Source organism: Glycine max, chromosome 5 (genome assembly GCF_000004515.6).
Source record: "Glycine max cultivar Williams 82 chromosome 5, Glycine_max_v4.0, whole genome shotgun sequence".
NCBI classification, from domain to species: Eukaryota; Viridiplantae; Streptophyta; class Magnoliopsida; order Fabales; family Fabaceae; genus Glycine; species Glycine max.
The window spans coordinates 6522904-6548424 of record NC_038241.2 but is presented as its reverse complement, the minus strand read 5'-3'; the positions used below and the strand labels follow the sequence as shown (position 1 = coordinate 6548424).

The following is a 25521-nucleotide window of genomic DNA, read 5'->3' as shown; positions in this document are numbered from 1 at the left end:
TTTGCAAGCCTAAAATCAATTATATAAACCTGACAAGAACAACGCAATTGCACATATGGAACATTAATAAATAGCAACAAACAGTCCAAGAGCAAGTTTGACAAACTACAAAGGGAAAGAGCAATAACAAGATAGTTACCTGTTTGTTCTTCTAACCAAGTCCCATGAGAAAGTTACCAGGTTTAATATCCTTATTTAATATCCTCTAGAATGCACATATTTTATTCTAGTGACCTATTCAAAAGAGGAAAAAAATAGTTAACATTTAATATCAAATATATAGTTAGGGTTAAACCATGGTTTTAAATTGAGGTCGCAGTCACGGTTGAGTTACGGTAAGTCAGAAAACCTTTATATTGCGAGAAAATACGGTTGATGCAGCTGCAATTGCAGTTACGAAATGCTATTTAAAACCATGGGTCAAACATATAATAAGAATCATAACTGGTTAAATTCAATCCAACACTACTTCTAAATTCTAATCTAACAGAGCTGGAATTAGATAATCTACAGTGAAAAATTTAAGTTTAAACTTTTATGTATAATCACAATCACAATGAATGTATAATTGAATTTCAATTTTATACAATAGAAGCATCTAAATGACTACTGCCAGCTTAATTCAGTAGGTATATAAGGGGCCAATTGTAGGAAACAAAATCCACTTTGTGATTCCAAAAAAATCTAATAGAAAATGCTCCAAAGGTCAAGCCAATCATATGCTATCACAATCATCACAAAGGATCAAGCAAACACAAAAGCTAATTACTGTACTACAATTCAATACTTTGAAGAATGAACACTAATCCAATTCAATCTACTCTAAAGAATAAGCAAATTGCTGGTACACCTAACACAAGATGGACAATTTCAATATTATCCTTTTTTAAAGTTGATACAGATTGTGAATCCGTAAGCCTAATACAGATTAATGTCTCAGGCAAAAATCGAACCCGTGAGTTTCGCGTTATTAGCACGACATTCTAATCAACTAAGCTAATAGGCCAATTAGATTATAAAATAATTAATGTTGTTATATATAACACTAAAATTTCTAATGTATATTAAATGCACATGTAAATTTACATAATAAATTTTGTGACAATTAATTTTAATCTAATAATTAATTTGTTTACATATATAAATTTTTATCAAAAAAATACATTAGTAGATTTATGTTAATAATGTATTTTTTACATATATAAATTTTAAATAAAAATCATAGGTTTTATAAAAATTTATATATGTAAACAAATTAATTATTAGATCAAAATTAATTGTTACAAAATTTATTATCCAAATTTACATGTACATTAAATATACATTAAAAATTTTATTGTTATATATAATGACATTAATTATTTTATAACATAATTGACCTATTAACTTAGTTGGTTAGAGCGTCGTGTTAATAACGTGAAAGTTAATCATACGGATTGTCAATCTATATTGGGTTTACGGATTGCCAATCCGTATTGGACTTAAGAATTCCAATCCATATCAGCTTTACAGAAGGATAATATTAGAATTGCCCATCTTGTGCTGAGTGTACCAGCAATTTGCTGGATGCGCAAAGCAATGCCCAAACATGAAAAAGTCACTGATAAAGTGCAAGAATGAATAAGGATGTTGATGATGCACTAGCTAGTAGCTCTCACATAGTAGATGCACACTCTATGGACATATAGCTGGAAAATCAACAACAACTCCAAGATAATTGTTTCACTCATATGCAACAATCAATGGATTCTCAGCAAGACTCTCCGCCGTCTGCTCATGGGACTCAAGGACCAGTTGCCTACAATAGGTTTATCTACATCTACTACTTCACCTATTTACGTTACTTCTTCAACAAGTACCCCCATACACTCTACACTGTCAAATCAACCCCCACCGCATACACCAACAGGGTTTGTAAGCCAAACCTATGCATGAATACCAACACTCATTTCACACCTATTCCTACCTATTTTCATAAACATTACCCCAAACCTTCTTCCCCTCTTCGTTACCCAAAAATCCATTTACCCTCTTTTGATGGGTCTGATCCACTTGGTTGGTTGTTTCAAGATGACCAGTATTTCCTGTACTATCAGATCCCTCTTGAACAAAGTTTAATTACCCTTGGCAGCTTTTTATATGGAGGGTGAGGTATTCAGTTGGTACAAGAAGATGTCTTAAAATTATCAACTCAATGATTGGATATCCTTTACTCGTGCCCTAGAACTAAGGTTTGGCCCTTTTACTCATGCGAATCACCAAGCTAAGTTGTTTAAATTACGTCAAATAGGTCTTGTGCATGATTATCAAGCTGTTTTTGAAAAACTCTATAATTGTGTGAATGGGCTATCTGTTGAAATGCTTTTAAACTATTTTATATTTGGTTTACTGTTTGAGATTCGAAGAGAATTGGATATCCTTCACCCCTACTTTATCACACAAGCTATAGGTATGGTTAAACTCATGGAAGACAAAATTAGAGATGTTAGGCCTAAACAATTTTGGTCTTCTAATATAAACCCCGACTCTTTCACCAAACTTGTTGCTACCCCAGCCCTAGTTACTATTGTCTCTCCCTCTTCCACCACCATCCTACTTAAACATTTTTCTATTGCATACATGCATGAACGCAGGGCACAAGGTTTGTGTTATTATTGCAATGAGAAATTCATCATTGTTCACAAATGCACCTCAGGTCATTTTCTCCTTTGTGTAGATAATGATTGTGACACTATTGCTCCATTGGAAGAAGCCATAGTCCCATTCCCTTTTAATGAGGAAGAACCAATGCATTTTCACTTTTATCACCACAGGCCATTAATGGACAACATTCACCCAAGTCTTTCAAATTTTTTGGTCAAATTAGTGATCTTATCGGTTATGGTAGGTAAAGGCGACTAAATTTCTTCCTTCCCACCTCAAACTAGCCACATGGCCCACAAAATAATCATTATATGAACTATATTGTCTCAACATAATGGTGGTAGTTGATTTTTTTTATTTAAAGAAATCCACAGAAGACTATATATTCACTACTAAAAAAACACTTTTTTACGACGCACTTTCTATGTCGATTCCAGCAAAACCGTCTTAGTATATAAGGCGGTGGTAGTTTTGTAAATATAAGGTTTTCAACGAAGGCGATTTTACAAAAACTGTCTTAGAATGGTAGTTTTCTAAGGCGGTTTTGCGAAAATCTTCGTAATTGGATGAAAGACTTTTCGCTTGTCATCTATAAACCTAGCTGACCTTAAACTACTTTCATAAGAACAACCAAAGGTGACCTTTGGAGTTCAGGTCACGCTGGCTGTGGAAGCTTCGGGACTCCACCTGACGGTACCATCGGCGTGCCGAACTCCAATGTGCGAAGTTGTGGCGACAACGCATCTGTGACTCACTGTTTTAGGGTTTGGTCAATTGGTTCGTCCTTGTTTCCAGCTTTTCTCGTTCTCTCTCTCTATCTGCTTTTTCTTCTTCTTCACTCAATCAGGTACGCAAACAAATCTGCTATTCATTCATTCATCCTCATTGCTCTCACTCTCTCTTCGCCGTTTCTTGTTGGCCTTCGTTGTTCGTTCTCTCGCCGAATTTCAAAACCCTAGAAACGTTTCTTGAACCCCAAATCAAATAAAATCAAATTGAATCCAATCGACGTGCTAGGTAACTCACTCTTCCTTAGATCTTTGATATCCAATTTCAATTCATGTTCTATTTATCGCTCCAATCTAATTTTCATTGAACCTCTTCAGCTACGAGCTAAGGGAATCATCATCATTTGCATGCCCTTTCGTTTTCCATTTTGACTTTATTTCTTTGGCATCTGGATTTGTATTCAAAGGACGGGCGTGCCAATGAATTGATGTTTTTATTCTCCTTCTCGACTCTATGGAAACAAAATTTTGATTTTGATTGAAGATTCACAGTTTAGCATATTTCAGCAAATTTAGAACGTTGAAAGTTGAATTGGAATTTTTTTTCTCCTCCCTTCCTTTGCAATTCACTGCAGTTCAATATAATATTTTCTACTTCAATCTTTTTCTTCCTTAATTAGCTTCGATTTTACGATAGTGATGAAATTCAACATATTTGGGTACTTAGTAATAATATTTCGCTAATTCAACTTGTGCGTTTCCATCCTTGTTTCTGGTTTCCTTCTTTTTATTTATTTATTGGAGTTTGTGACTCCAGGTACTTTGATCAAACGCAACAAATTATCGGAATTCTCCATAAATCTCTTTATTTTACGCTTGTTTTGGTCAATTCTTTCTATGTTTTATTTGAATGGATTTATTTTATTTTATTTTTTCTTGGGGTCTACCCTATATGTAAAGAAACTTTATGGGTTAGCCCTTCTTCCTTTTTTGGTTGGTTTTAATTGATTTTTTTTTCTTGAAACAGAAGTAGCTAAAAGAAAGAAGAAACAATTTTTGCTCCAATGTTTGTATTTATATATAAATATAACATGTTACTGTGCAACTAAGTTCTAAACTTGTTCGTTGTTCAGGCTGTCTTGCTCAGAAAGCATCAGAAAAGAATTGAAATTGAGAGTCAATTCTCAATATTTAATATCAATTGAATTGTATTGAAGGTTGTAATAACTTAAATTATATAATGCAGTGATAATATAATATTGAACAATTGATTATTAAAGAATAGAACTGTTTGAAAAAGCATGACAATAGAATTGAATCTGATATTAAACAACTGAAATTTAAGTTTTAATGTTTCTGAACACTTCTTTGTATACATGGTGTGGAATTCATGCTTTTCTGCTCATCATCATGAATCAGAATTTTTAATCCTTTTGCTGAGTTGACCCTTGACAATGCAACATATAATTGGCCATGAGTGAATACCGGTTTCGGCAAATAAAGTCCAACCATGGATAGTGATTGTCCCTGTGACTTGTTTATTGTCATTGCATAAGATAGCATAATCGGAAATTGTCTTCTTAATAGTTTAAACGGCCAGGGTGATTGTGAAGGAGACATTGACATTCTTGGAATATAAACAGCAGGCCAATGTTTTTACCTGAGATAATTTCAGCTGCAATTACATGTTTTGCCATCTTTGTTACCACTAATCTAGTACCGTTACATAGACCTTGATTTTGGTCGAGGTTCTTAACAACATTATAGGACTTCCAATTTTAAGTTTGATAGAATGAGTTGGCAAACCGGATGTTTTCAATGAATTAAGGAATTCAGTAGTAATTGATTGGAAATACGAATTCTCACTGGTTTCTGATTTATCAATGGAATCAGAGCTTAGATATTCCATGTGGTCACCTATGATTTGCAAAATTTCAATTTCAGTGGTTATATTTTTGTTGAGCAAGTGACAATTAAATAAGTAATGATATAATTACCTGGAATGAAGGATAGCACGTAATCATTGATTTGTTCTACCGTTTCATTTGTTGAAGCCAGTATTGCCTTGATTTAAAGAATTCAGGATTATTATGGTGCTGATCTAAGTCTGGGAATGTTGATTTGACTATAGCACTCATTGGATCATCATATTGAGTAATGAGTAGATGAGCAGGAATTTGAATTGTAGCATAACCATCATTTTCATCATCTATAATTCCATCTCCAATGTCTAGAATCCATTTAGCAAATGTGGCAGTTTCTTGTTCATCAACTGATTCTAGATTGTGTGTAAGCGCATGTTTTTTGTCAAGGTCAATATTTCACATGAATCCCATAGATAGGATGAATTGATTGCTACATTTACAATGTCTGAGCGCGTTCCTCTTGGGATGACTGGTAGTATTTGGCGAAAATCTCCACCAAATACTATAACTTTGCCTCCAAATATTTGATTTGACTTTGATTTATCTGTGATAATATCTCTTAAACTTTGATCAAGTGCTTCAAAACAGAATTTGTGGGCCATTGGTGCTTCATCCCAAATTATTAGGCTTGTCTGGTTCAATAATTCTGCTAATTCGGTGCCTTGATGGATATTACATGTTGAGTCTTCAAAAATTGGTACAGGAATTTTAAATCTGGAATGTGCAGTTCTGCCTCCTGGTAATAATAGAGAGGCTATTCCGCTAGAAGCAACAATAATTACAATTTGATTTTCTGCTCTCAATGAACTTGCTAATGTTCTCCATATGAATGTTTTTCCTGTGCCTCCAAATCCGTATAGAAAAAACATTCCACCTTCATTGTTGTTGACAGTTTGGATAATTCTGTGATAAATTGTTTTTGTTCATCTGCATTGATAGGTAAGCTGATGTTATATTGAAATGAAGATTAATTTAGTCATTGATGGAAAAATTAAGTGAGGGTAGATTGTCTGTTATTAATAGAATATTAAAAGCATCAATATAATTTATAATTCGCAATGACCATTTTTTATAAGATGTTAACTGTCATTAATAGAATTTATAATGTATGAATAGGTATATTGCCTGTCATGGATGCAAAAAGATGTTCAAATTCTGATCTCGTTTCATCATGGTTGTAGTCGAGTTTTGATAATACCAAGTTGTTTTGTAGGTAGGATGTGAGATTGATATCCTGAGGATATGGCATTGTAGGATAGTCTTTTAGTGATCTTTGGTTTATGTGCAATAGTTGTTCAATTTCAATCAATGTCAAATTTCTAAGAGTATCATCATTGATCTGTATTTCTAAGAAAAAAAAGCAAGTTGTTAGTCAATAAAAAAGAAAAATGAAGTTGTAGTGAATGATTGTGACCATTGCTGTGGAACATAAAAACTGTTACAACCTACCTGAGTTGGTTGTTGATTTAGTATATTGATATGCAATGTCATCAGCTAGCCAATGCCAACATTGATTCCAAACTTCTTCAGGTTTGCTCATGGCACCTGTTAACAGAATTAATACAAACAATTTCCTTAGATAATTAGTTGTGCCCCAATCCTTGGCCTCTTTGATTGCCTCAACATATTCTCTGTCATCTTGTAGAAAGCCCATTGCAAAACATGCTTCTCTATATGTTGGATATTGGATATTGCAACAGTCCTGATATCCTCAAATGAAGTAGGTCCTTTGCAGCTGCCAAGCATCATTCTTAAATAAAACAATTCTCCTGTGGTTGGTGGTACCCATATGAGTCTTCCAATGGTATATCCTTTTTTCTGGGTTGCCATGATCTGTTTCTTTTATTATATACAAACTTTGACACAAATTGGGAATAAGTTAGATTTCTGGCCTCATCAAAATCTTTATTAGTGTTCATCCAAGCTAGGAATTTTGAATCTGAAATAGTTGGTTTCGATAGTACATCATCTATATCATCATGATCTTCATAAATAATGTTGTGTTGATCTGGAAGATGAAAATACAATCTCTCAACAGCAGGCTTTCTGCCATGGATTGGAAAAGCAAATATTCTCCAAGCAGCTTCACAGGGAGAAATGTATCTGTGATATAGCTTGGTTAGTAAAAATAATAGTGAGATAATAAATTATGCAGGTTAAGATGAAATTACCTGCAATCTAGATATTCTTTAAGTTCATCATTATGAATATTTACATTTTGAGCTGCATTATCGCTATCAGAAAGCATAACAGCAGTCACCCTGTCATAGCCTTTGTTTATGTATTTAAATAAATATTTGATTGAAGTACTTTGATTACACCATTCAATATTTATATGAGCCCGATATTTTTTCAGTAATTTTGGATTGTAAGGTACTACATATTGTTATCAATGATAACACCATTCTTTGAAATTGAATGACCATTGTTTCTTCTACGATAGATTGGATAACCGTTTGAATCCAAAAGAGTCTGAGGCTGAAATTGTTTAGGATAAAAACGACTGCATTTGCCTTCTTTCATACATGGAGAGTTGGGTTGTAAAATTCCGCATGGGCCATGTATCATATGGTTCTCCACCAATCTGTAGAGTTATGGGTCATCTTCATGGGAAGGTATTTCAGCTGATATTATCTGATCAATGTCAGTTGAAGATGGATATTTATTGTCTGGATGTAGAAATAGTAATAAATGCACGTGAGGGAGTCCTCGCTTTTGAAACTCTATAGTATGCATATTTGTGATCCACAAAAGATAAAGTTACGATGGTAAGTATAATTCTGTATTTCATATCTGTAAAAGTGTTGGTTAAATTGTAATATTTTAGCCATTAATATTTGTGTTATACAACAAAGAAAAATGGCCAAATGACCAAGTTATATTTGTATTTAAGTATAAAAATGATGGTCAACTTACATGCAACCACTTTTCCCAGTAATTGACCCTTTGTTAAGTCTGACAGCATGTGTTCATATTTTAATCTGAAAATTCGTGATACAATATCTGGCCTGTCTGTCGGTTTGAGATTCAAAGGTGAAAGTAATCTACGAATTTCAGGCCAATTTGGATTACAGGTTAGAGTAAAAAGATTTGGAAAACCAACATGACTGCATATTGCATACCGTCAAAGTAAAGTTGATCCATATAACGTGGGCTCCCAACAAACGTTGAGGGTAAGATGACCTTTTTCCCTTGGTTAAGCCTTTAGCTGTTCCAGTATCCAATGAAGTTTGTAAGCTAGAATACTTATCAACTCTAAGCTTCTTTTGGTTGTTTCTGATATAGCTAAGTCTTTCAGATTCCACCATGGTATAACCTTCAACAATGAATTGTTGAAATAATTTTCGAGAATGCAATAAAGTCTGTGCTTCATTTGACCTGGACTGAAGTCTATAAGCAAACCACTCTCTCATTGTCAGACGGTTTCGCTTTCTTTTTTTGCTGGATGAAGTACAACGATGAAGTATGTCAGCTCTATATCGTCTTCTCCATAAGGAAAGAGTAGAGGATACTGAGTGGTAGATAGCTAGGATGAAGTTCATGGATTCTTTGTAATTCTCCATTTTGAGTTTCAACAATAATGTCTCTTTTTGAGCCTGGATGAAAATCCCAAAATAAGTGCAGCAATTTCTGGAACATTAGGCATATTATATACACGACCATCTTTTCCCGAGCAGCTATGAGTTGCAATTTGATATTATTGGCTTGATCAGCTGCCAATCTATCTCTGGCATTCTAAAACTTTTAGCATGAGAATTGTGTTGATCTAGCATGTGACTTAAAGCTGAAACAATATGATTCTGAATTCCGGAATATTGACTGAAAAAACAATATTTAAAATATTCATAATTGCACAAACTATTGTAAGTGAATGAATAATTTTCTCACTGACAGAAATAAAAGAACTTCTACCTCATGACATTAATTCTATTTTGCACTTCATTTTCTGTGTCAAAGATATATAGCTGTGCAAATTTGGGGTTTTTCCCAGGCATTGGTAATAGACTGCCTATTCTATGGCATGGTTGGCCCTGTATTCTGATTGCAAGAGGTCCTCTTGAATTATTAATTGTTTTATCTAGCTTAATTCTAGCAGAAGTAAAGGCAAACATCATGTTGTATGCTCGTAAGTTATGTTGATAATTTTTACTATCAATTGTATCATCATGAAATAGAAGTTGTTGGAGATATTGGGGTGGATTTTGTAATAATGGCAATTCAACTTTGTCATCTCCACAACATAAACTGAACCTTGGATTCTGACAATTCTTATTTTTTGATATTCTTTCACCATACCACATTTGTGCATTACAATATCTACATTGGATGAGTTGATCACCAAGATCAAAATATCCTGAAATTGTTCAAGATCATAGTACAATATCATGATAAGAATTTTGAATATTAATTTAAGAGCATGTACAGTAGCATCTGAAACTGGAAATTAGAATTATAATCATTACCTTCAGTGTTGATTACAGGCTGATTAGTTGGAGATTGACAATCCTCGAAGGGAGTCAATCCTCGAAGGGAGTCATAAAATTAGAGTCTGAACCTGCATAAATTAGAAATACATATAATAGCAATATTAGAAACATAGCAAAAAAAAGCACGAAACATTTTTTTTTTCAGTACCTTGTGTGGATTCAGAATTTTCACTTTCTGATGAATCAGAAACAATCACTAAAAAATAGAGAGGAAACAAAAGAAAATGTTATTAAGGCAGCTAAGTAAATTGATTTCTTGCAGAACATGCTGTATCAGATGTCTCACTATTATATTCTGAAGTGCAATTAACCGTTGGTTGTGAAGATGACTGAGCATGACCATGTCGCTTCTGCTGCATAATACATTTTCTGTTGATCATCGCTTTTGTAGAATCACATCTCTTTGCATGTTGAAAATGACTAAAGGCAGAATTGAGTTAGTTGTAAACTAAACAATAGATTTACATTCAAACAAAGATCCAAATGCTTGTTTTAAATGTGCAGAAACTGCAATAAAATTAGAAGATGGAAAAAATCGGACATGAAGGATTTCATTGCTTCTTGATTATAGGCTGACTATTAGTGGTGACATAAATTTGAAATACATATAATAGCAATGTTTGAACCATAGCAAAAAAGAGCATGAAACATTTTTTTTCAGTACCTTGTGTAGATTCAAAATCTTCACTTTCTGATGAATCAGACGCAATCACTAAAAAATAGAGGAAAAACAAAAGAAAATGTGATTAAGACAACTAAGTAAATTGATTTCTTGCAGAACATGCTATATGAGATGTCTCACTATTATATTCTGAAGTGCAGTTAACTCTTGGTTGTGAAGATGACTGAGCATGACCATGTCGCTTTTGCTGCATAATACGTTTTCTGTTGATCCTGGCTTTTGCATAATCAGATCTCTTTGCATGTTGATAGTTTTGCATGTTGATAATGACCAAAGGCAGAATTGAGTGAATTATAAACTAAACAATAGATTTATGTTCAAACGAAGAACCAAATGCTTATTTTAAATCTGCAGAAACTACAATAAAATTAGAAGATGGAATAAATCGGAGATGAGGCATTTCATTGGTTATGGATTATAGGCTGACTATTAGTGGTGGAATTTCCTGGATTAGATATGTTTGCATGTTGCTAATTCTGTATATTGAAAAACGGTAATGATAGAATTGACTGAATTGTAAGGTAAAGAGATGAGACCAAAGGTAGATGACATAGCAAAACTATGATGCAACATTAACAACTAGTAAAATTGGTAATATAGAAATCATGACACTTGGTTTCGGGAAAAAATGGGTTTTGGGACTGTTGCTAAGCTTGCAATGAAAGATATTGTCTTTTTAGGACTCTGGTGTCAATCTAGACACATAAACCAAGGCCATAATGGAAAATAGGTAAGGTAGAAATGATCATAGTCATTGGTGGAAATATTGACTTCTGTAACTGCTACTAAGCTTGCAATGGAAGACATTGTATATATATTGATGAATTTTGCATTCACTAACACAAATTTGTTTAATTTGTACGCTCAAATCTATTAGCTCATGTGTTCAACTTGAAATATGAAATTTCTATTTTACATCTTTTATTTGGCATTATGTAACCTTGTCCGGCACATCACAAATTTTTCTTTGATTTCTCTTGGTCATAGATTAGACCTGTTTTATATAGTTCTACTTTGCTGTAGTTAAAATCAAGATTACAGTTTCTTAAGCCATCAACGAAGTGAAAAATTGCAATTGAAATATCGAACACATGATTTTAGCAAAGCAGTGATAGCTAAAAAAATGGAGTGATAACATTCATGGCAAACACATTCCAAATGAGGAAATATGATGTCAGGATAAAAACTTTGATTAATTTAAAGAGCACCTCGATTGAGAAGGAAAATTGAAACTAAAAATTTAACACAATCCTCTGCATTCTATTTTTTTCTTAATCTGGTTTTTTTGTTGTTATTTTCTCGCAATTCAGATGGGAATGGAATTCATTAAGCAGTTAACCAAGAAACAGATTAAGAACGCGAGAATATCGAGTAACAACATGATCGCCAATGTAGCTAAAAATTTTCCTCCTTGGTTGTTTTTTAATATTTGATGTTATTTGAGCATCAATTTATCTCCTTCACTGTTTTTTTTATTTAGGCTAACTCCTCCATTAATTTGTTAGAACCATATAGACCATCAAAGGTATGATAAACAGCAGTTCAATTGTATCGAGGACAACCAAACAATGAATACTGGGAAAATCAATTGTTTTTAGTGTCATATTTAATATAAGAAAACTTGCAATACTATAGCACGAACACATAATATGGACACATCTCAATTTAGAACGTCTAAAAGCATGAATCCAAAAAAAGGGTTTTCAAATGTTCAAAGCATAAGCATACTGGGAAAAAACGCCAGGGGAATTGGCAAATGCAGTGATAACAAAAACTACATAATTGTCTGTCCAATATGACAATATTTTAATAGCACCGTGAAAACACAACAATAAGAATCTAGAATCAGCTAAATTGGCTCTTATGAGAATGTCTTGTTAATTTGTTAGACGATAGTTGGGCTGGGGAAATTTGCGAGCTTCCTAACTCATCATCAACTTCATCAGATGACATCCGCTTTTTGGGCGTTAAAGGCAATTCGGCAACCGGATCATGGTCAGCTGTGACAGACGGAGATTGTTGCATAAAGCATAAATTGGTAAATAAAAAACAATATAAGATATCGATGTTCATGACAGCAACATTAACTTACACATTCAGCATGCGTAGCATTATTGCAATCAACATTGGAAGGATCTATTTTTGGAACATGCATGCACCATATATAAGTTGATGATAGTCAAACTCATGAATCATATCATTATGACAACAACGGCTAAAATAGATATCAGAAAAGAACACCTCACTATCAGACATCATCTCAAGAACAACATTGATCAAATCTAGGTCATTTGAGTATCTAAGAACAACTGCATTTTTGAATTTTGATTGAATCCTGACCTTAAAAGCAAGCACATGACCCAAAAATTTGTCAAGTGCTTGAGGGGAAGCATTCAAATCAAGATCACCATCCTGCCAGAAACAACACAAATCCACCAGCTACCAGTTACAATTCAAAGAACAAAATATAATACATAAGATGAGAAGCAACATATGATAAGGCATGAACATACTTCAATCTTGACCCTATTCACATCATCAGCTGTCTCACCAATCAATTCAACACATTCACGATCCCAGAGCAAAAACTTGCTACTCTCATTGTTTTGGGTAACCATGATTTCAACTCTATACCTACCAATTTAGATGCTAGTCAAATACAAAATGCTGAATAAAACATGCTAATGGACTAAAACTCCAATTACCTCAGAACAGGTTGATCATTATCCTTGCCACATCCGCATGTGAATGGTCCTGTTTGGATGTCAGTTCTCCTATGACATTGAACACAAGCTGGATAACATCATGAATGGTTATCCATGACTATTTTGCTAATAGTCCCCACTGTAACACAAACAACGTCCTTAAAAAAAACCATAACAATTAAATTGGCAACAATAAAATGCCATTGTTAGACACATTAGCTATAATATATGGATGCAAACAAATCTAGGCAAATTCGACTTCCAATTGCAATGAATATAAAATAAACACATATAACAGGTCCACCTCAGAAATGCCATTGATTTCAAAAATAGTTTTGATTTCAGCTTTTGAAAGAAACGAATCCTTTGATGATAGCTGGCTTCCCCCTGAAACTTGTGAACTTGCTTGATCGCCAGGTATTAAAACTGGACTCACCTCAACACCTAAATCTAAAAGCCTAAGGCAATCGAATCAATAGAATAAAGCAACAGAAAACAGTCAAGACGATTGACACATGAATTTAACAGCCACAAAGCAAAGATGATAAGCAAAATACCTCTCTTTAAATTCCTGAATTTCCAATATAGGATCATTAATCAATAGTTTTGATGCCTTGAAAGAATTGCTCACTGAAGCTGGATAACTTCCTGTAAATGCCAAGAACAGCAACGACAAAACTCATCGGTTGAGTATCCAAATCAGTAAATAGAATATCATACTTACCCTGCGCATCTTTTATTCTGGCATGTGTCAATATAATAACCATCGGCCCATCATCCCCATGTTCATTCAAATAGGATAGGAACTGAATACAGTAATTCTCCCAAAGTGTGCAAGACAAAATTTCACCACTACACCAAAAAATCAACATTACATCTATCACCTCATAAGGATAAAATAGACATAAGCACCATGCAAAATGACAAATAAAATCATCGACAATATAAACTCTAAATAACCAAATATACATAGGAGATAGCAAAAATTGTGATTAACCATAACCTCAAATCCTTAATTCTAAAAACAACCCTGGTATTTTTTGATGAAACATGCCGAAAGACCACCTGATCAACGACCCCAATAATATCTTAAACCACCAGAAATGAAAACAGGTCATTGAAAAAAACCCAAAGAAGTTATGATCAAAATGAAAACACAAATTGTGACTGTACTCACCAACCAACAGACCAGACACAAAATTGCCAGCAACAACATTTGCAAATTCACAGGCAGTTCATGCAAATCAGTTTCTCTAACAACCGTCACTCCAATAAAAAACAAACTTGTACTTATGTTCGCACACTCTAAATTGACCATCATTCTTGACAACTTTGAAATTATGCATAACATAAGTGCAATTCTCTTTCAAATCAACCTTCCAAGACTTGAGGTGGTCCGATTTACAAATATCATGAATTTGATCACCCTGAAATATGAAAACTATATAATCAATAAATGATATGAACAACAATTCAACAATCAAATAGAGAGCACAAAATATACCTCAGAATCAACAAAAACCTTTTCCGCTTGCTCAGACTTGTTGGGAGTCCCAACGAACCACAGATCAGTGATTCTAACAACAAGCTTAAGCGTCTCTTTTGATCCATCAATAGACCTAATCTTGTCAGGAATCCTCGCCATAAAATTACATAGACCTGCCAATTCTAAATGAAAAATGTAATAAATCCAAAATGATGCAAATGCTATGTAAAGAATGATGGTCAATTTAGAATAGAAAATTATGCTAACAAAAAATAGAATAACAACACAGACTTAAATGACACATGCAATAATATTTCAATCAATGAAAAAATATCATAAAAACTATGATACTATTCGTTGAACTACTAAGGCAATACATGCAACAACCTGAACCAAAAAAGAAAAGCCAAATCAGCAAATAGCAGAGAAGCAGAAACAAAAATTATATCTCCGAACAAATAATATTGCAACCATCAACAAACAAATAGAAGGGCCGAAAACAAACACAACAAAGTTTAACTTTTGAAAAACAGAATGCCAACCCATCCTTAAACCACACATGCAATAAGATTTCCATCAATGCCAACATACCACAAAAAGTATTAGACTATCAATTAATCTAGTCAGCCAATACATGCAACAACCTCAACTCAAAAACAAAATAGGCAAGTCAGCAAACAGCAGAAAAGCAAAGCCGAAATACTACATCTCTAAAACAATAATATGGTTAATCAAAAACCATGCAAATGCAATCCAACCATCGAAATCAGTGAAAAGAGACTAAAAACAAAATACCCAACTCAGCAAACATAAAAAACAGAACCAAACAATTATAGTTCTAAAGGAATAATATGATCAATCCAAAACCATGCAAATGCAATCCAATGAACAACAGACAAATGGAAGCCAAAAAAAAGAAAACCAAGAGTTTGTAAATAATAAAAAACAGAACAGAACACGTGCTAAAGGAACATAAACATGCAGAAACCAAAATCACCAAACAACAAAAACCTGACAAAATCACACATGCACAACAGACAAACAATAATATGGTTAATCAAAAAACACACATGCACAGCAGACGAACAATGATATGATTAATCAAAAACCATGTAAATACAATCCAACCATCGAAGCCAGTGAAAAGAGACAAAAAACAAAATAGTCAACTCAGCAAAAAGCAAAAAAACAGAACCAAACAATTATTATAGCTCTAAAGGAATAATATGATCACTCAAAAACCATGTAAATGCAATCCAAAAAACAACTACAAATGCAAGCCAACGAAAAGAAAAGCAAGAATTTGTGAACAATAAAGAATAGAACAGAACACGTGCTAGAAGAACATAAACATGCACAGACCAAAACCATCAAACAACAAAAAACTGACTCGAACCTTCAACCACAGAAGAACGGAAATCACGAACTGGAAACCACAGCCTCACGCCAAAATGCTAAACAACAGAACAGGTATATTGAAGACGGAAGCCAACTAAAAACAAATGAAAAAAGTGAAACAAATGCAGATCCAGCATAAATTAGCAGCTTGGAACTTGCTAGTGAAAAGGACTCAAAAACGCTAGAAAAGAAGCCACGTACACCACCAACCACCAAAACTGGAAACGACAATCTAATCACTCAACAACACACCAAGCTACGTGGCTTAACACCATAACCATATAACCATAAAATAACACTTGGCAGCAAGGTGGCAGAAAACCAACCCAACCTAGAAGGGCATAAATGACCAAAAAATAAAAAATTGGACAGGTGTCAAGCTCTCAGCTATGGGTATTTTGACCAAAAAACCAAAAAATTGGACAGCTGTCAAACTCTCAACCATGGGTATTTTAGTATTTTCCACATACTTCAATTTTAGTATATAGATATTTATTGATATATACACCAAACTTCATTAATTGTTTGTTTGCCGTCACAATGATACCCGAAGCATATGTAATAATTATACTTTTTTAAGTTTTTTTTTTAATTGGCAGTGGTTTCAACAATTTTTGGAATTCAAGGCTAATCCATTTTATATTGTTGGAGGAGAGTCTTATGCTGGAGTTTAATTTTTATTTTTTTAAAAAAAAAACACATTTTAAAACGGTTCTCTAAAAAATCGTCTTAGAATGTTTATATTATAAGATGATTTTTTAAAAATCGTCTTAGAATCCTTTATATATTTTTAATTTTTTTTAACAAAAAATATATTCTAGCTAAGACGATTTTTTAAAGAACCGTCTTAGAAAATATATCATTCTAAGATGATTTTTAGCTAAAAACTGTCTTTAAAAAATATCATTTTTTAAGACGATTGTTTATTGAACTATTGTAGAAAGTGAAAACTTTCTACGACATCTCCTACAATAACGATTAATAACCGATGTATAATGCATATTTTAATCAATGTAGAAAGTCTCTTTTATAGTAGTGATCGAAGCTTTTTATGTATCCCATAAAAAACTATCATGGATCGAAACTTTTTCTTCCATCTCTAAACTATAACTTACACACCTTCTAAGTTCTAAAGATACTGACACGGAAGCTGCATATGGCATATGCTCCATGATAGATATCAATCTCATTAAATCATGAATCAGTAAACTCATAGAGAAATTAAACATTTTTTATTTTATAGCGAGAATGTGCACTTCTTCTTTTTTCCCCTTTTTCTTCAATACCCAATCGAACAAATATAAAAGAAATATTTCATTTCATTATTTTATCATTCGAAATAGTTTGCTGATAAAAAAAATTATCATTCCAACTAAGTTTAAATTTTACTTTAATTGAAAATTGCCTCGGTTTCTATCTTCTCTATTTGTTTCATTTTTATTTTTTTTCCTTCCCATTTCAATTCCTATTCAAACATAGATGTCTCTTAGAAATGTGGTCATTTGCCGATTGCCATATGCCGGCGTCACTATCAATTTGATTAACAACTTCAAACACTTTTATTTTATTCATATTACATGTAATTTTAGAGGGGGAATTAGATGAATATTCCCCATTATTCCAACCCTTTAGAAAATAGAAACATGACCAATAACATTGACACTAATTACAAACAGAGTAATACTAGAGCTTATTTGTAATCTCTTGTTGGGATCCCATGCAGATTGCATTTTTCTTTCTATTAAAACTGAACCTTGGTGTCATAAGTAGCTCCAGGCTTCCAATTAGCAGGGATTTTCGCCAGCTTCCAAGAACCCGCTTTAAACCTCAAGAGGATTTCACCACTTGGTGGGTTAGCAAAGTCAAACACTGCCCCATAGGACCTGCGTAGTGGTTCCCATCGTTGTTGACTCTTCTGCACAACATTTCAATAACCAAATTCAATGCAACTAAACAAGGAGACAAATAAATGAATAATTGAACGAAAACGCTCTCAAGTAAAATAAAACAAACTTATCTATAAGTAAATTAAGCCAACATATACATAACAAAGTTGCAAGTTTCTATCTAATAATTTAGAAATTGTTACGTTGAAAATTGATGCATGAGCCCAGCAAGATACTACTCTTGTCCCATTTATAAGAAATAAGTTATACGTATATCATTGATTATTTCTTACAAAAAGAACCGGAGATAGTAACCAGGGTGTCTTATTTTTACATACCTGCCACATTTCAACATCAGTGAGGTCGTATTTTCCGTTTACAAAGAGAATGACAACAGCGAAGTAACCAGGGTTGCTGCTAGTTTCCTGGACATGAAACAAGACATTGCCGGTGTATTTACAGGGAACCCTTTTGAATTCAATATCCACTGTGCCTTTTTTCTTAATCTCTTCAGATGCTATTTTATTCACTCCCAATTTTGAGAAGGCACGTGGGCTCATGATGAAGTCTGTTCCGTCTCCCTGACCATAGTCTGTTACCACTAGGGTTACTCCATTCACATCGCACAATTTTGGTATTTTGCACCTTACCTGAATCACCATCATCATCATTTTTTTTTATAAATTAATTAATTATTAATACATAATTAGTGCAAATTACTTGCAATGTGCATAAATATTTTGTTTCGATTGGCAAATTTTGTGATCTACACCACAAATATCTTTTAATGGGAAACAATCTTGATCGATACAATAATAAATGTGATACATGTAATTAATTAATTAGTAATGATATAAGAATTATTATTTATTTTAAATATTTCATAAAAAATCTTTTTTTTTTCTATCATATCATAATCCTATTATATCTATTTTTTTCTCTTTCTCTTTCTCTAGGTGTTAAATAGGTTTTTGGATCATCAAACATTTTCCTAAATAGTACAAAAATTGTTGAAAAGAATTAAAGGAAAGAAAAGTAGGTACCTGATAACATGTACCACAGCCAGCTCCATTCCTCCACAGCCCAGACACCCCAGTGACTCTTCCACCATACCCATCCATCAAGCGTCCAAATTCGCCATAGCCACAAGCTCCCGCTGAAATATATATAAATAATAGCAATTTGTTATGTGATACTGCACATTTTACTTCTAATAAAAAGCATTCTAAATGAAAAAGCCTGCATCTTTAAAGTAAACTTATTTAGTTTCAATTTTCAAAACAAGCACATACTTGGAGTCCCGTAGCCATCAGGGGTACCATAATAGGTTGCTCTTGATTTGGTGAAATATTCCTGGCAGTTACACAGTGCAGGGAACAGCAATATCACACAAACAAGCCCAAGTTGTGGCCTAAAACTGAGTTCCATGGCAAATTATATGCCGCAAAACGCAAAGTTAGGAAGTAATTACGATCGGGATAGTGAACAATGAGATAAAGAGAAGGCTTTATGAGATTGGATTGGAAGCATAGATTTGGAGTAGTATTTATAATGCAGCCTTTGGTCTTACTACACACGCATACCGCCGGTGGTATATACTATATAGTCCTATTTCCTTTGTTTTGGTATGGGTTTCTTTTCTAAAGTTGAATATTTCGTTCGGGTTCTGTGAACTGTGAACTGATTTTGAATAGTAAAGTCTACCGGTTTAAAACATTTTTGGATAAACACGCAAGATCAGCAGAACCCTTTTATGCGTTTGGTGCATAATTTAGAATTAATCCAACTTGATCCAAAAAAAAAAAAAAAAACACTTTACGCAGGTCCTATATATGTAAACTTCTAATCTAACTTGATTATTAATTTAATCTGCCTTTATATATATGTAATTAAGTTGTATGACAATAATTCCAAGTATCACGACACACAAAGTCGCACGGTGGGTGGGAGTGGGAAACAACATCGAATTTATACAGTCTTTTAAAAAATTAAATTACAAATAAAAAATAAAAAGAAAAAATATCAAATTTGTAGAATAATGCTTAGACTTTAATTGCAAAATGAAAAAAAAAATTATTATATGATGTGGCAATTGGCAAAGAAAGACCGTCACATGTCATTAAAAGAATGAATGAGGACACCGCGGTGAGTTATTTACAATCTACATCAAAGTAATACCCACTATTAACTGGGTTAAAAGAAAACGAAAATATGAGGATGGAAAGTAATTTTTTCATATTAATAATTAATTCTTCAAATATATTTATAGTCAATAATATTAAAATGAAATATTCTTATCATGAATACTGATTATACAAAATAAAATATAGTTAATACTAATAGTGTAATTCTTCAAATATGTACATACGATTAAAAATAAATTTAACTTGGTAATTATATTTACATGAGAAGGGATATGAAAGATACTTCAAGAGTAATTTTAAAATAATTATCCATCATTCTTATTTTTTTTTAATCTAATTGTTCTAAGTAACTTACATTTAGTCATTATATTAAACAAATGAAAGATAAAGATTGAAAGTATCTTCCTCAGAGTTATTCTTTGAGTAACTTTTTTTAATTTTGAAAGGCAAAGCCAAGAAGAGTTGCATGTGAGTGTGGCAGCCAAGCAAAACTTGATCTCTCTTCTATTTATATAACTTAAATCAAATAGTTATAAAAAAAATATCTTCAATTAAATATATTTTTAACAAAAAGTATAAATTTTATGATAATTTTATAAATATATAAGATATAAAACTGTAAACATGAGCGATATCGTGAATTTATATATAAAATATATTTATATATAAGTTTATTTTGAATTGAATCTATATTTAAAATCAAATAAGAAATCTGATTCAATCCCATAAATTTTCAGATTTTTTAGATTTTAATTTTTTGGATTAATCTTTTTGGTTTTATTGAACTGGATCAATTTATAAATATCCCAAAATATGTGTTTACATTATAATATATTTATATATAAGGTCTTATCTATTATTTTGTTCCATGCACGTATAAAAAATTAAGCTTCATTAAAAAACCATGAGCACCCGTAGAATTAGTATTCTCGTCTGATATTAGTTCGGTAGTCGAATTGATTATGTTATATATGGTTAATACATAATTAGTAGTGACCCTATTATCATGATTTTATCCAATTGGAAAGTCTACCTCGTCATTCTAACAAAACTAAATGCTTAGATATGCCAACACATAGCTCAACATTTAGTGTATAATTCCCTCTTTAATTTCTTATCGTACAAGGTACCGGCAGATGATTGCGGTCAAAATTTACATGACTAGAGAACATCATGGTATAGATAGAGGGAGTATATATGTGCACTATCGCATAAGTACATAGAAGTTAGAAAATAGATTTAAAAAAATCAATCAAAGTTGCATATATTCAAACTTAAAATATATATGCCCAAATTTCCAAATTATATATTAAACGCAAAATGGTGTTCAAATCATGTGTGCTTATCCAAAATTGTTTTCATCCGAAGCTAGATTCTACTGCTCAAAATCAGTGAACGGTTCACGGAACGCGAAATATATAACTCGTAATAAAAACATCTAGTAAAAAATATTGGAAATATGACTATACCGCCACTGTTATGTCATGTGGAGAGTTTCTACGATGTCCCTAATAATATAAGGGAGTTTTGATATTATTAATTTTTTTAATTAATCAAATTATATTTTTTATTAATTTTTATTATTATTATTTTTTTCATATTAATCCTCTATTTTTTTTTAAATTGTAAATTTTCTTAATTAAAAAAATATGATTAAAGATAACTTTGGAATCCTAATATCTTTTAATTATTTTTAATATTTTTATAAAAAAATCTTTTAAGATTTAGGGTTTAAAATTTTCTTATTATTATTTCTTAAGCATAGATCATATGCGTACCTAGCAAAGACTGCGGCTGAAATATAAATATATGACTCTGTATCTCTACTTTTCCTATCTCTCATAAAGCCTTTTTCTCATTTTCTTATACTTTTGCCTTGTAGCATTGGCCACTTAATTATAATTTAGGCATATGGAACTCAGTTTTAAGCACCAACTTGGGCTAGTTTGTGTCATATTGTTCTTCCCTGCACTGTGTAACTGTCAGGAATATATTGGCCCTGTTGATGATTACTGGAATCCAAGTATGTGAGCCCCCTCTTTAGCCATCTATCTATCAATCTATATTCCTGTAGTTGTTTGTACCAGGCTTAATTACATTTGTCTGCAGGCTAGGAATTAGGATGTGTGGCCATGTTTTGGGAAGGGGGAGCAAATTCACATCCATTCACTAATGGCTATTATATTTTGAGACTATTTTCCCTTAACTTCTTTCATAAACATTTGAGAAATTTAGTCCCTCACTTGGAATCTCATATCCACTAGTGATATTACAATCAAATTAATTATACTTCTATGTAACACTCATTTTATAAGTTGATTTTGTGATATTGAATTAGTCTCAAACCCAAATATTTTAAGATGTGGCGTGCTTCATAGAAACAAAGTGCTCACCGTGACAGTTAATCACACATAACAAATATTTATTATATTTTAGTTGGAGCTTGTGGGTTCGGCGAATATGGAAAGACGGTGAATAATGGCATTGTCGCAGCAGTGTCTGAGCCGCTATGGAGGGATGGAGCTGGCTGTGGTACATGCTATCAGGTACACACTTTTCTTTCCTTAATTTCTCCTACCTCTCTTTTTTTTATGTGTTTTAAGATAATGATGTAAAAATTAAGAAATGCCATAATTTTTTTTATTTTAATAAAATAATGGTGGAGGTTTACTACACAGTGAATGAATGCACATGTAAATTAATTAAGAAATTAAAAAAATATATTTATTATATAAATTATAAGAGATAAAAAAAATTATGAATAATATAATTTTTTACCTCCTAATAAAAATATTTTTTTAAATTCTTTAGTCAATATCTTAGGATTTTAATTAACATTTACCATAATAAAAATTCTGCAAAAATCTGACAGTTAATTAGAAAAAACGGAGGAAGTATTCAATAGTATCAATATTTCTAATAATTTATTTTGATATAGGTCCATGTTTCTAATGATGGCTTGGTGAGAATTATGTATTTTAATTTATCAAATATATATAATATAATTAATGATAATGATGATGAATTAGGTATGCTGCAAACTGCAATGCTGCGATGAGAAGGGAGTATACGTGGTAGTAAGTGATGCACAGGGAGACAGAAGAAACTCCAGCTTGACCTTGAGCCCTGGAGCCTTGTCAATATTAGTACACAACAAACCTGGATGTGCAAATCGGATCAAACATGACATGGGCGATATTGTAATCAAAAGGGTGCCCTGTAGATACCCTGGCAACATCAAGCTCCGTGTCCAGGAGAGCAGCAAAAACCCAGGCTACTTTGCAGTTGTCATTCTCGACGTAAATGGAATACGCGACATCACTGCAGTTGAGATGTGGCTGGTATATAAACATAGTTTAACTCTTCATTATCTTTAATATTTCATTCATATTTTTTTCTCTTATCGGTCACATCAATAGCATATTATCATCTAACGTTGCACCTATCTTTTTCTTACGGATAAATAATCAAATTTATTTATGAAGGTGTCACATGTTAATAAATTAATTTTTTAAAAATAAAATTTTTTAATTTAATCTTTTTTAATATGTAAAAATATTAGATAAATTATTTCTGGATGTCAAAATCTTTAAAAAAACATAATTTATTATGAAAATATCTTTAAACATTATAACTTAATCACTAAATGATCTTATAAATTTAATTACTAAATTAATTTATCACACTTTTATATTTAAAAATTAAATTTATATTTTTTTATCTTTTATCAACTGATTTCTTAGCGCATCACTAAAACCAATTACTCTCCTTTTTTTTTTCTCACTACGTGCTAGAATAGAATTTGGAGTCTGAGCGTGTCTAAGTATACTTTTCCTAAGCATTATGTATATTTGATTGACCTCATAGTCATACCTGCAATTTTTAACGTAACAATTTCTAAATTTCTGAATTATTAGATTGAAATAGCAATTTCGGTATGTATATATATTGGCTATATTTACAGATTCGTTTATTAAATTTTACTTGATAGTTCAAGTTCAATATTACTTGTCTCCTTGTTTAGTTGCATTGAATTTGGTTATTGGAATGTTGTGCAGAAGAGTCAACAAAGATGGGAACCACTGCGCAGGTCCTATGGGGCAGTGTTTGACTTTGCTAACCCACCCAGTGGTGAAATCCTCTTGAGGTTTAAAGCGGGCTTTTGGAAGCAGGCGAAAATCCCTGCTAATTGGAAGCCTGGAGCAACTTATGACACCAAAGTTCAGATCCCAGGAACATATTACAAATAATAATTACAGATGTGTATGTATTCTAATAATAATTATTTATGAAAAATACGCATGCACTTTCAGACCCGATGAAACTATTACAAATAATAAGTACTTGTATTAATTCTGTTAATTTGTTTGTTATCAGTACTCGATGTTGTTGTAATGCACTTCTGTCAAATTAATGGACTAGAATAATGGGGTTCATGTACTTACATAGTTTCCATCTAAGACTGCATGGAATATGAATATGAATAAAATACATATGCCTTGATGTTGTTAAATTTAAATTGATATATTTGCATATGGAAATCCGCAAATTACGTACTGTACTTATAAGCCTCATTTCATATTGAATGTCATGATTTATATTCAGTCAAGTGTAATTAACAGAAACAATTTATATAGAGACGGACCCTTTCTATCTCTAAAAGAAAGTTTTTCCGTCTTTGAATTAGTTTCATCGTTTTTGTGCATCTTTTATTTTTCTGAGATGGAATATTATTTTCGGTGTATGTTTAGATACGAAATTATTTGGTCTCTGTTTTTTAAAAAGATAGTCTCTAAAACCTGATATAAAATACATCTCTAATCGAGACTAGTTTATTCTGTCTATAAACAATATTGCTTCGTCTCTGAGTGTAAGAAAAAAAAAGCTTTAGCTTGCATATTATTTTGTTTGCTTCAATAATGGGATCATATAAATTCATCTTTTTATATCACACTCTTTGTTTCTAGGGCCAAGATTTGTGCTTCATCTTTTTAGTATAAAACAAAGATGGACATTGAACCAAAAAAATAATGACAAATATTTCCGTCTCTAGATGTGGTAATTGAAATACATATTTTTTTGTTACATCTCTAGTTACTAAGCTCTGTCTCTATTATTGCCTATCACATAAAATGATCTGTCTCTATATTCTATCTTTATAGCTATCATTGATTGTTAGTGTTTGTATACTATTATAATAAGTTGTGTATTAGTTACATTAAGTTTAAATTTGTTATATTATTATAATTTTAATGTATTTTTATATTTTTTTAAAATTTTATAAAAATATATATGTTAATAGTTATGTATACAAATATATATATATATATATATATATATGCTAATATGTTTTTCTTAAAAATTCCTTCAATCAAAAGATCCAAATATCTTTTGGGTTCACATTTTTCTTATCACTATTTGTGTTTGTCGTTCGTGG

At 32.1% G+C, this 25521-nt stretch overlaps 3 protein-coding genes and 1 non-coding gene across 4 annotated transcripts; 1 reads left to right on the top strand and 3 right to left on the bottom strand.

Annotated features, from left to right (window-relative positions):
* Positions 1-4718: 4718 nt before the first annotated feature.
* On the bottom strand, positions 4719-7126 carry LOC113001699 (ATP-dependent DNA helicase pif1). Its single transcript, XM_041015809.1, is given in 8 exon segments — positions 4719-5017; positions 5020-5124; positions 5127-5288; positions 5369-5440; positions 5443-5661; positions 5664-6050; positions 6105-6199; positions 6915-7126. Coding segments are annotated over 8 exon segments (1551 nt in total).
* Positions 7127-7463: 337 nt separating this feature from the next.
* On the bottom strand, positions 7464-14815 carry LOC100788137 (uncharacterized). Its single transcript, XR_005891664.1, has 13 exons — positions 14675-14815; positions 14455-14597; positions 13895-14022; positions 13728-13818; positions 13467-13628; positions 13171-13239; positions 12979-13099; positions 12712-12877; positions 9209-9650; positions 8754-9115; positions 8537-8700; positions 8215-8501; positions 7464-8036 (listed from the first exon to the last, which is right to left on the bottom strand). It is a non-coding gene; the product is annotated as an uncharacterized protein (transcript).
* Positions 14816-17547: 2732 nt separating this feature from the next.
* Positions 17548-19490, bottom strand: LOC100813628 (DPBB_1 domain-containing protein). Its single transcript, NM_001255185.3, has 4 exons — positions 19233-19490; positions 18984-19096; positions 18279-18590; positions 17548-17969 (listed from the first exon to the last, which is right to left on the bottom strand). The coding sequence occupies exons 1-4, from the start codon at positions 19366-19368 to the stop codon at positions 17796-17798; spliced, it is 735 nt and encodes a 244-aa protein (NP_001242114.2). The 5' UTR covers positions 19369-19490; the 3' UTR covers positions 17548-17795.
* A 2505-nt stretch (positions 19491-21995) lies between these two features.
* On the top strand, positions 21996-24334 carry LOC100787606 (expansin-like B1). The gene is made up of 4 exons (XM_003525536.2): positions 21996-22107; positions 22521-22630; positions 23114-23425; positions 24143-24334. Exons 1-4 carry the CDS (start codon positions 21996-21998, stop codon positions 24332-24334), a joined length of 726 nt encoding a protein of 241 aa, XP_003525584.1.
* Positions 24335-25521: the final 1187 nt, after the last annotated feature.

Bases quoted from the DNA above. Each gene is read 5' to 3' on its own strand.
- LOC100813628 (NM_001255185.3), bottom strand. From the start codon at position 19,368: ATGGAACTCAGTTTTAGGCCACAACTTGGGCTTGTTTGTGTGATATTG. The intron at 19,097-19,232 runs GTATGTGCTTGT...TATATATTTCAG, and splicing joins TGATGGCTACGGGACTCCAA to CGGGAGCTTGTGGCTATGGC. The intron at 18,591-18,983 runs GTACCTACTTTT...ATGGTGATTCAG, and splicing joins GCTGTGGTACATGTTATCAG to GTAAGGTGCAAAATACCAAA.
- LOC100787606 (XM_003525536.2), top strand. From the start codon at position 21,996: ATGGAACTCAGTTTTAAGCACCAACTTGGGCTAGTTTGTGTCATATTG. The intron at 22,108-22,520 runs GTATGTGAGCCC...ATTATATTTTAG, and splicing joins TGATGATTACTGGAATCCAA to TTGGAGCTTGTGGGTTCGGC. The intron at 22,631-23,113 runs GTACACACTTTT...ATGATGAATTAG, and splicing joins GCTGTGGTACATGCTATCAG to GTATGCTGCAAACTGCAATG.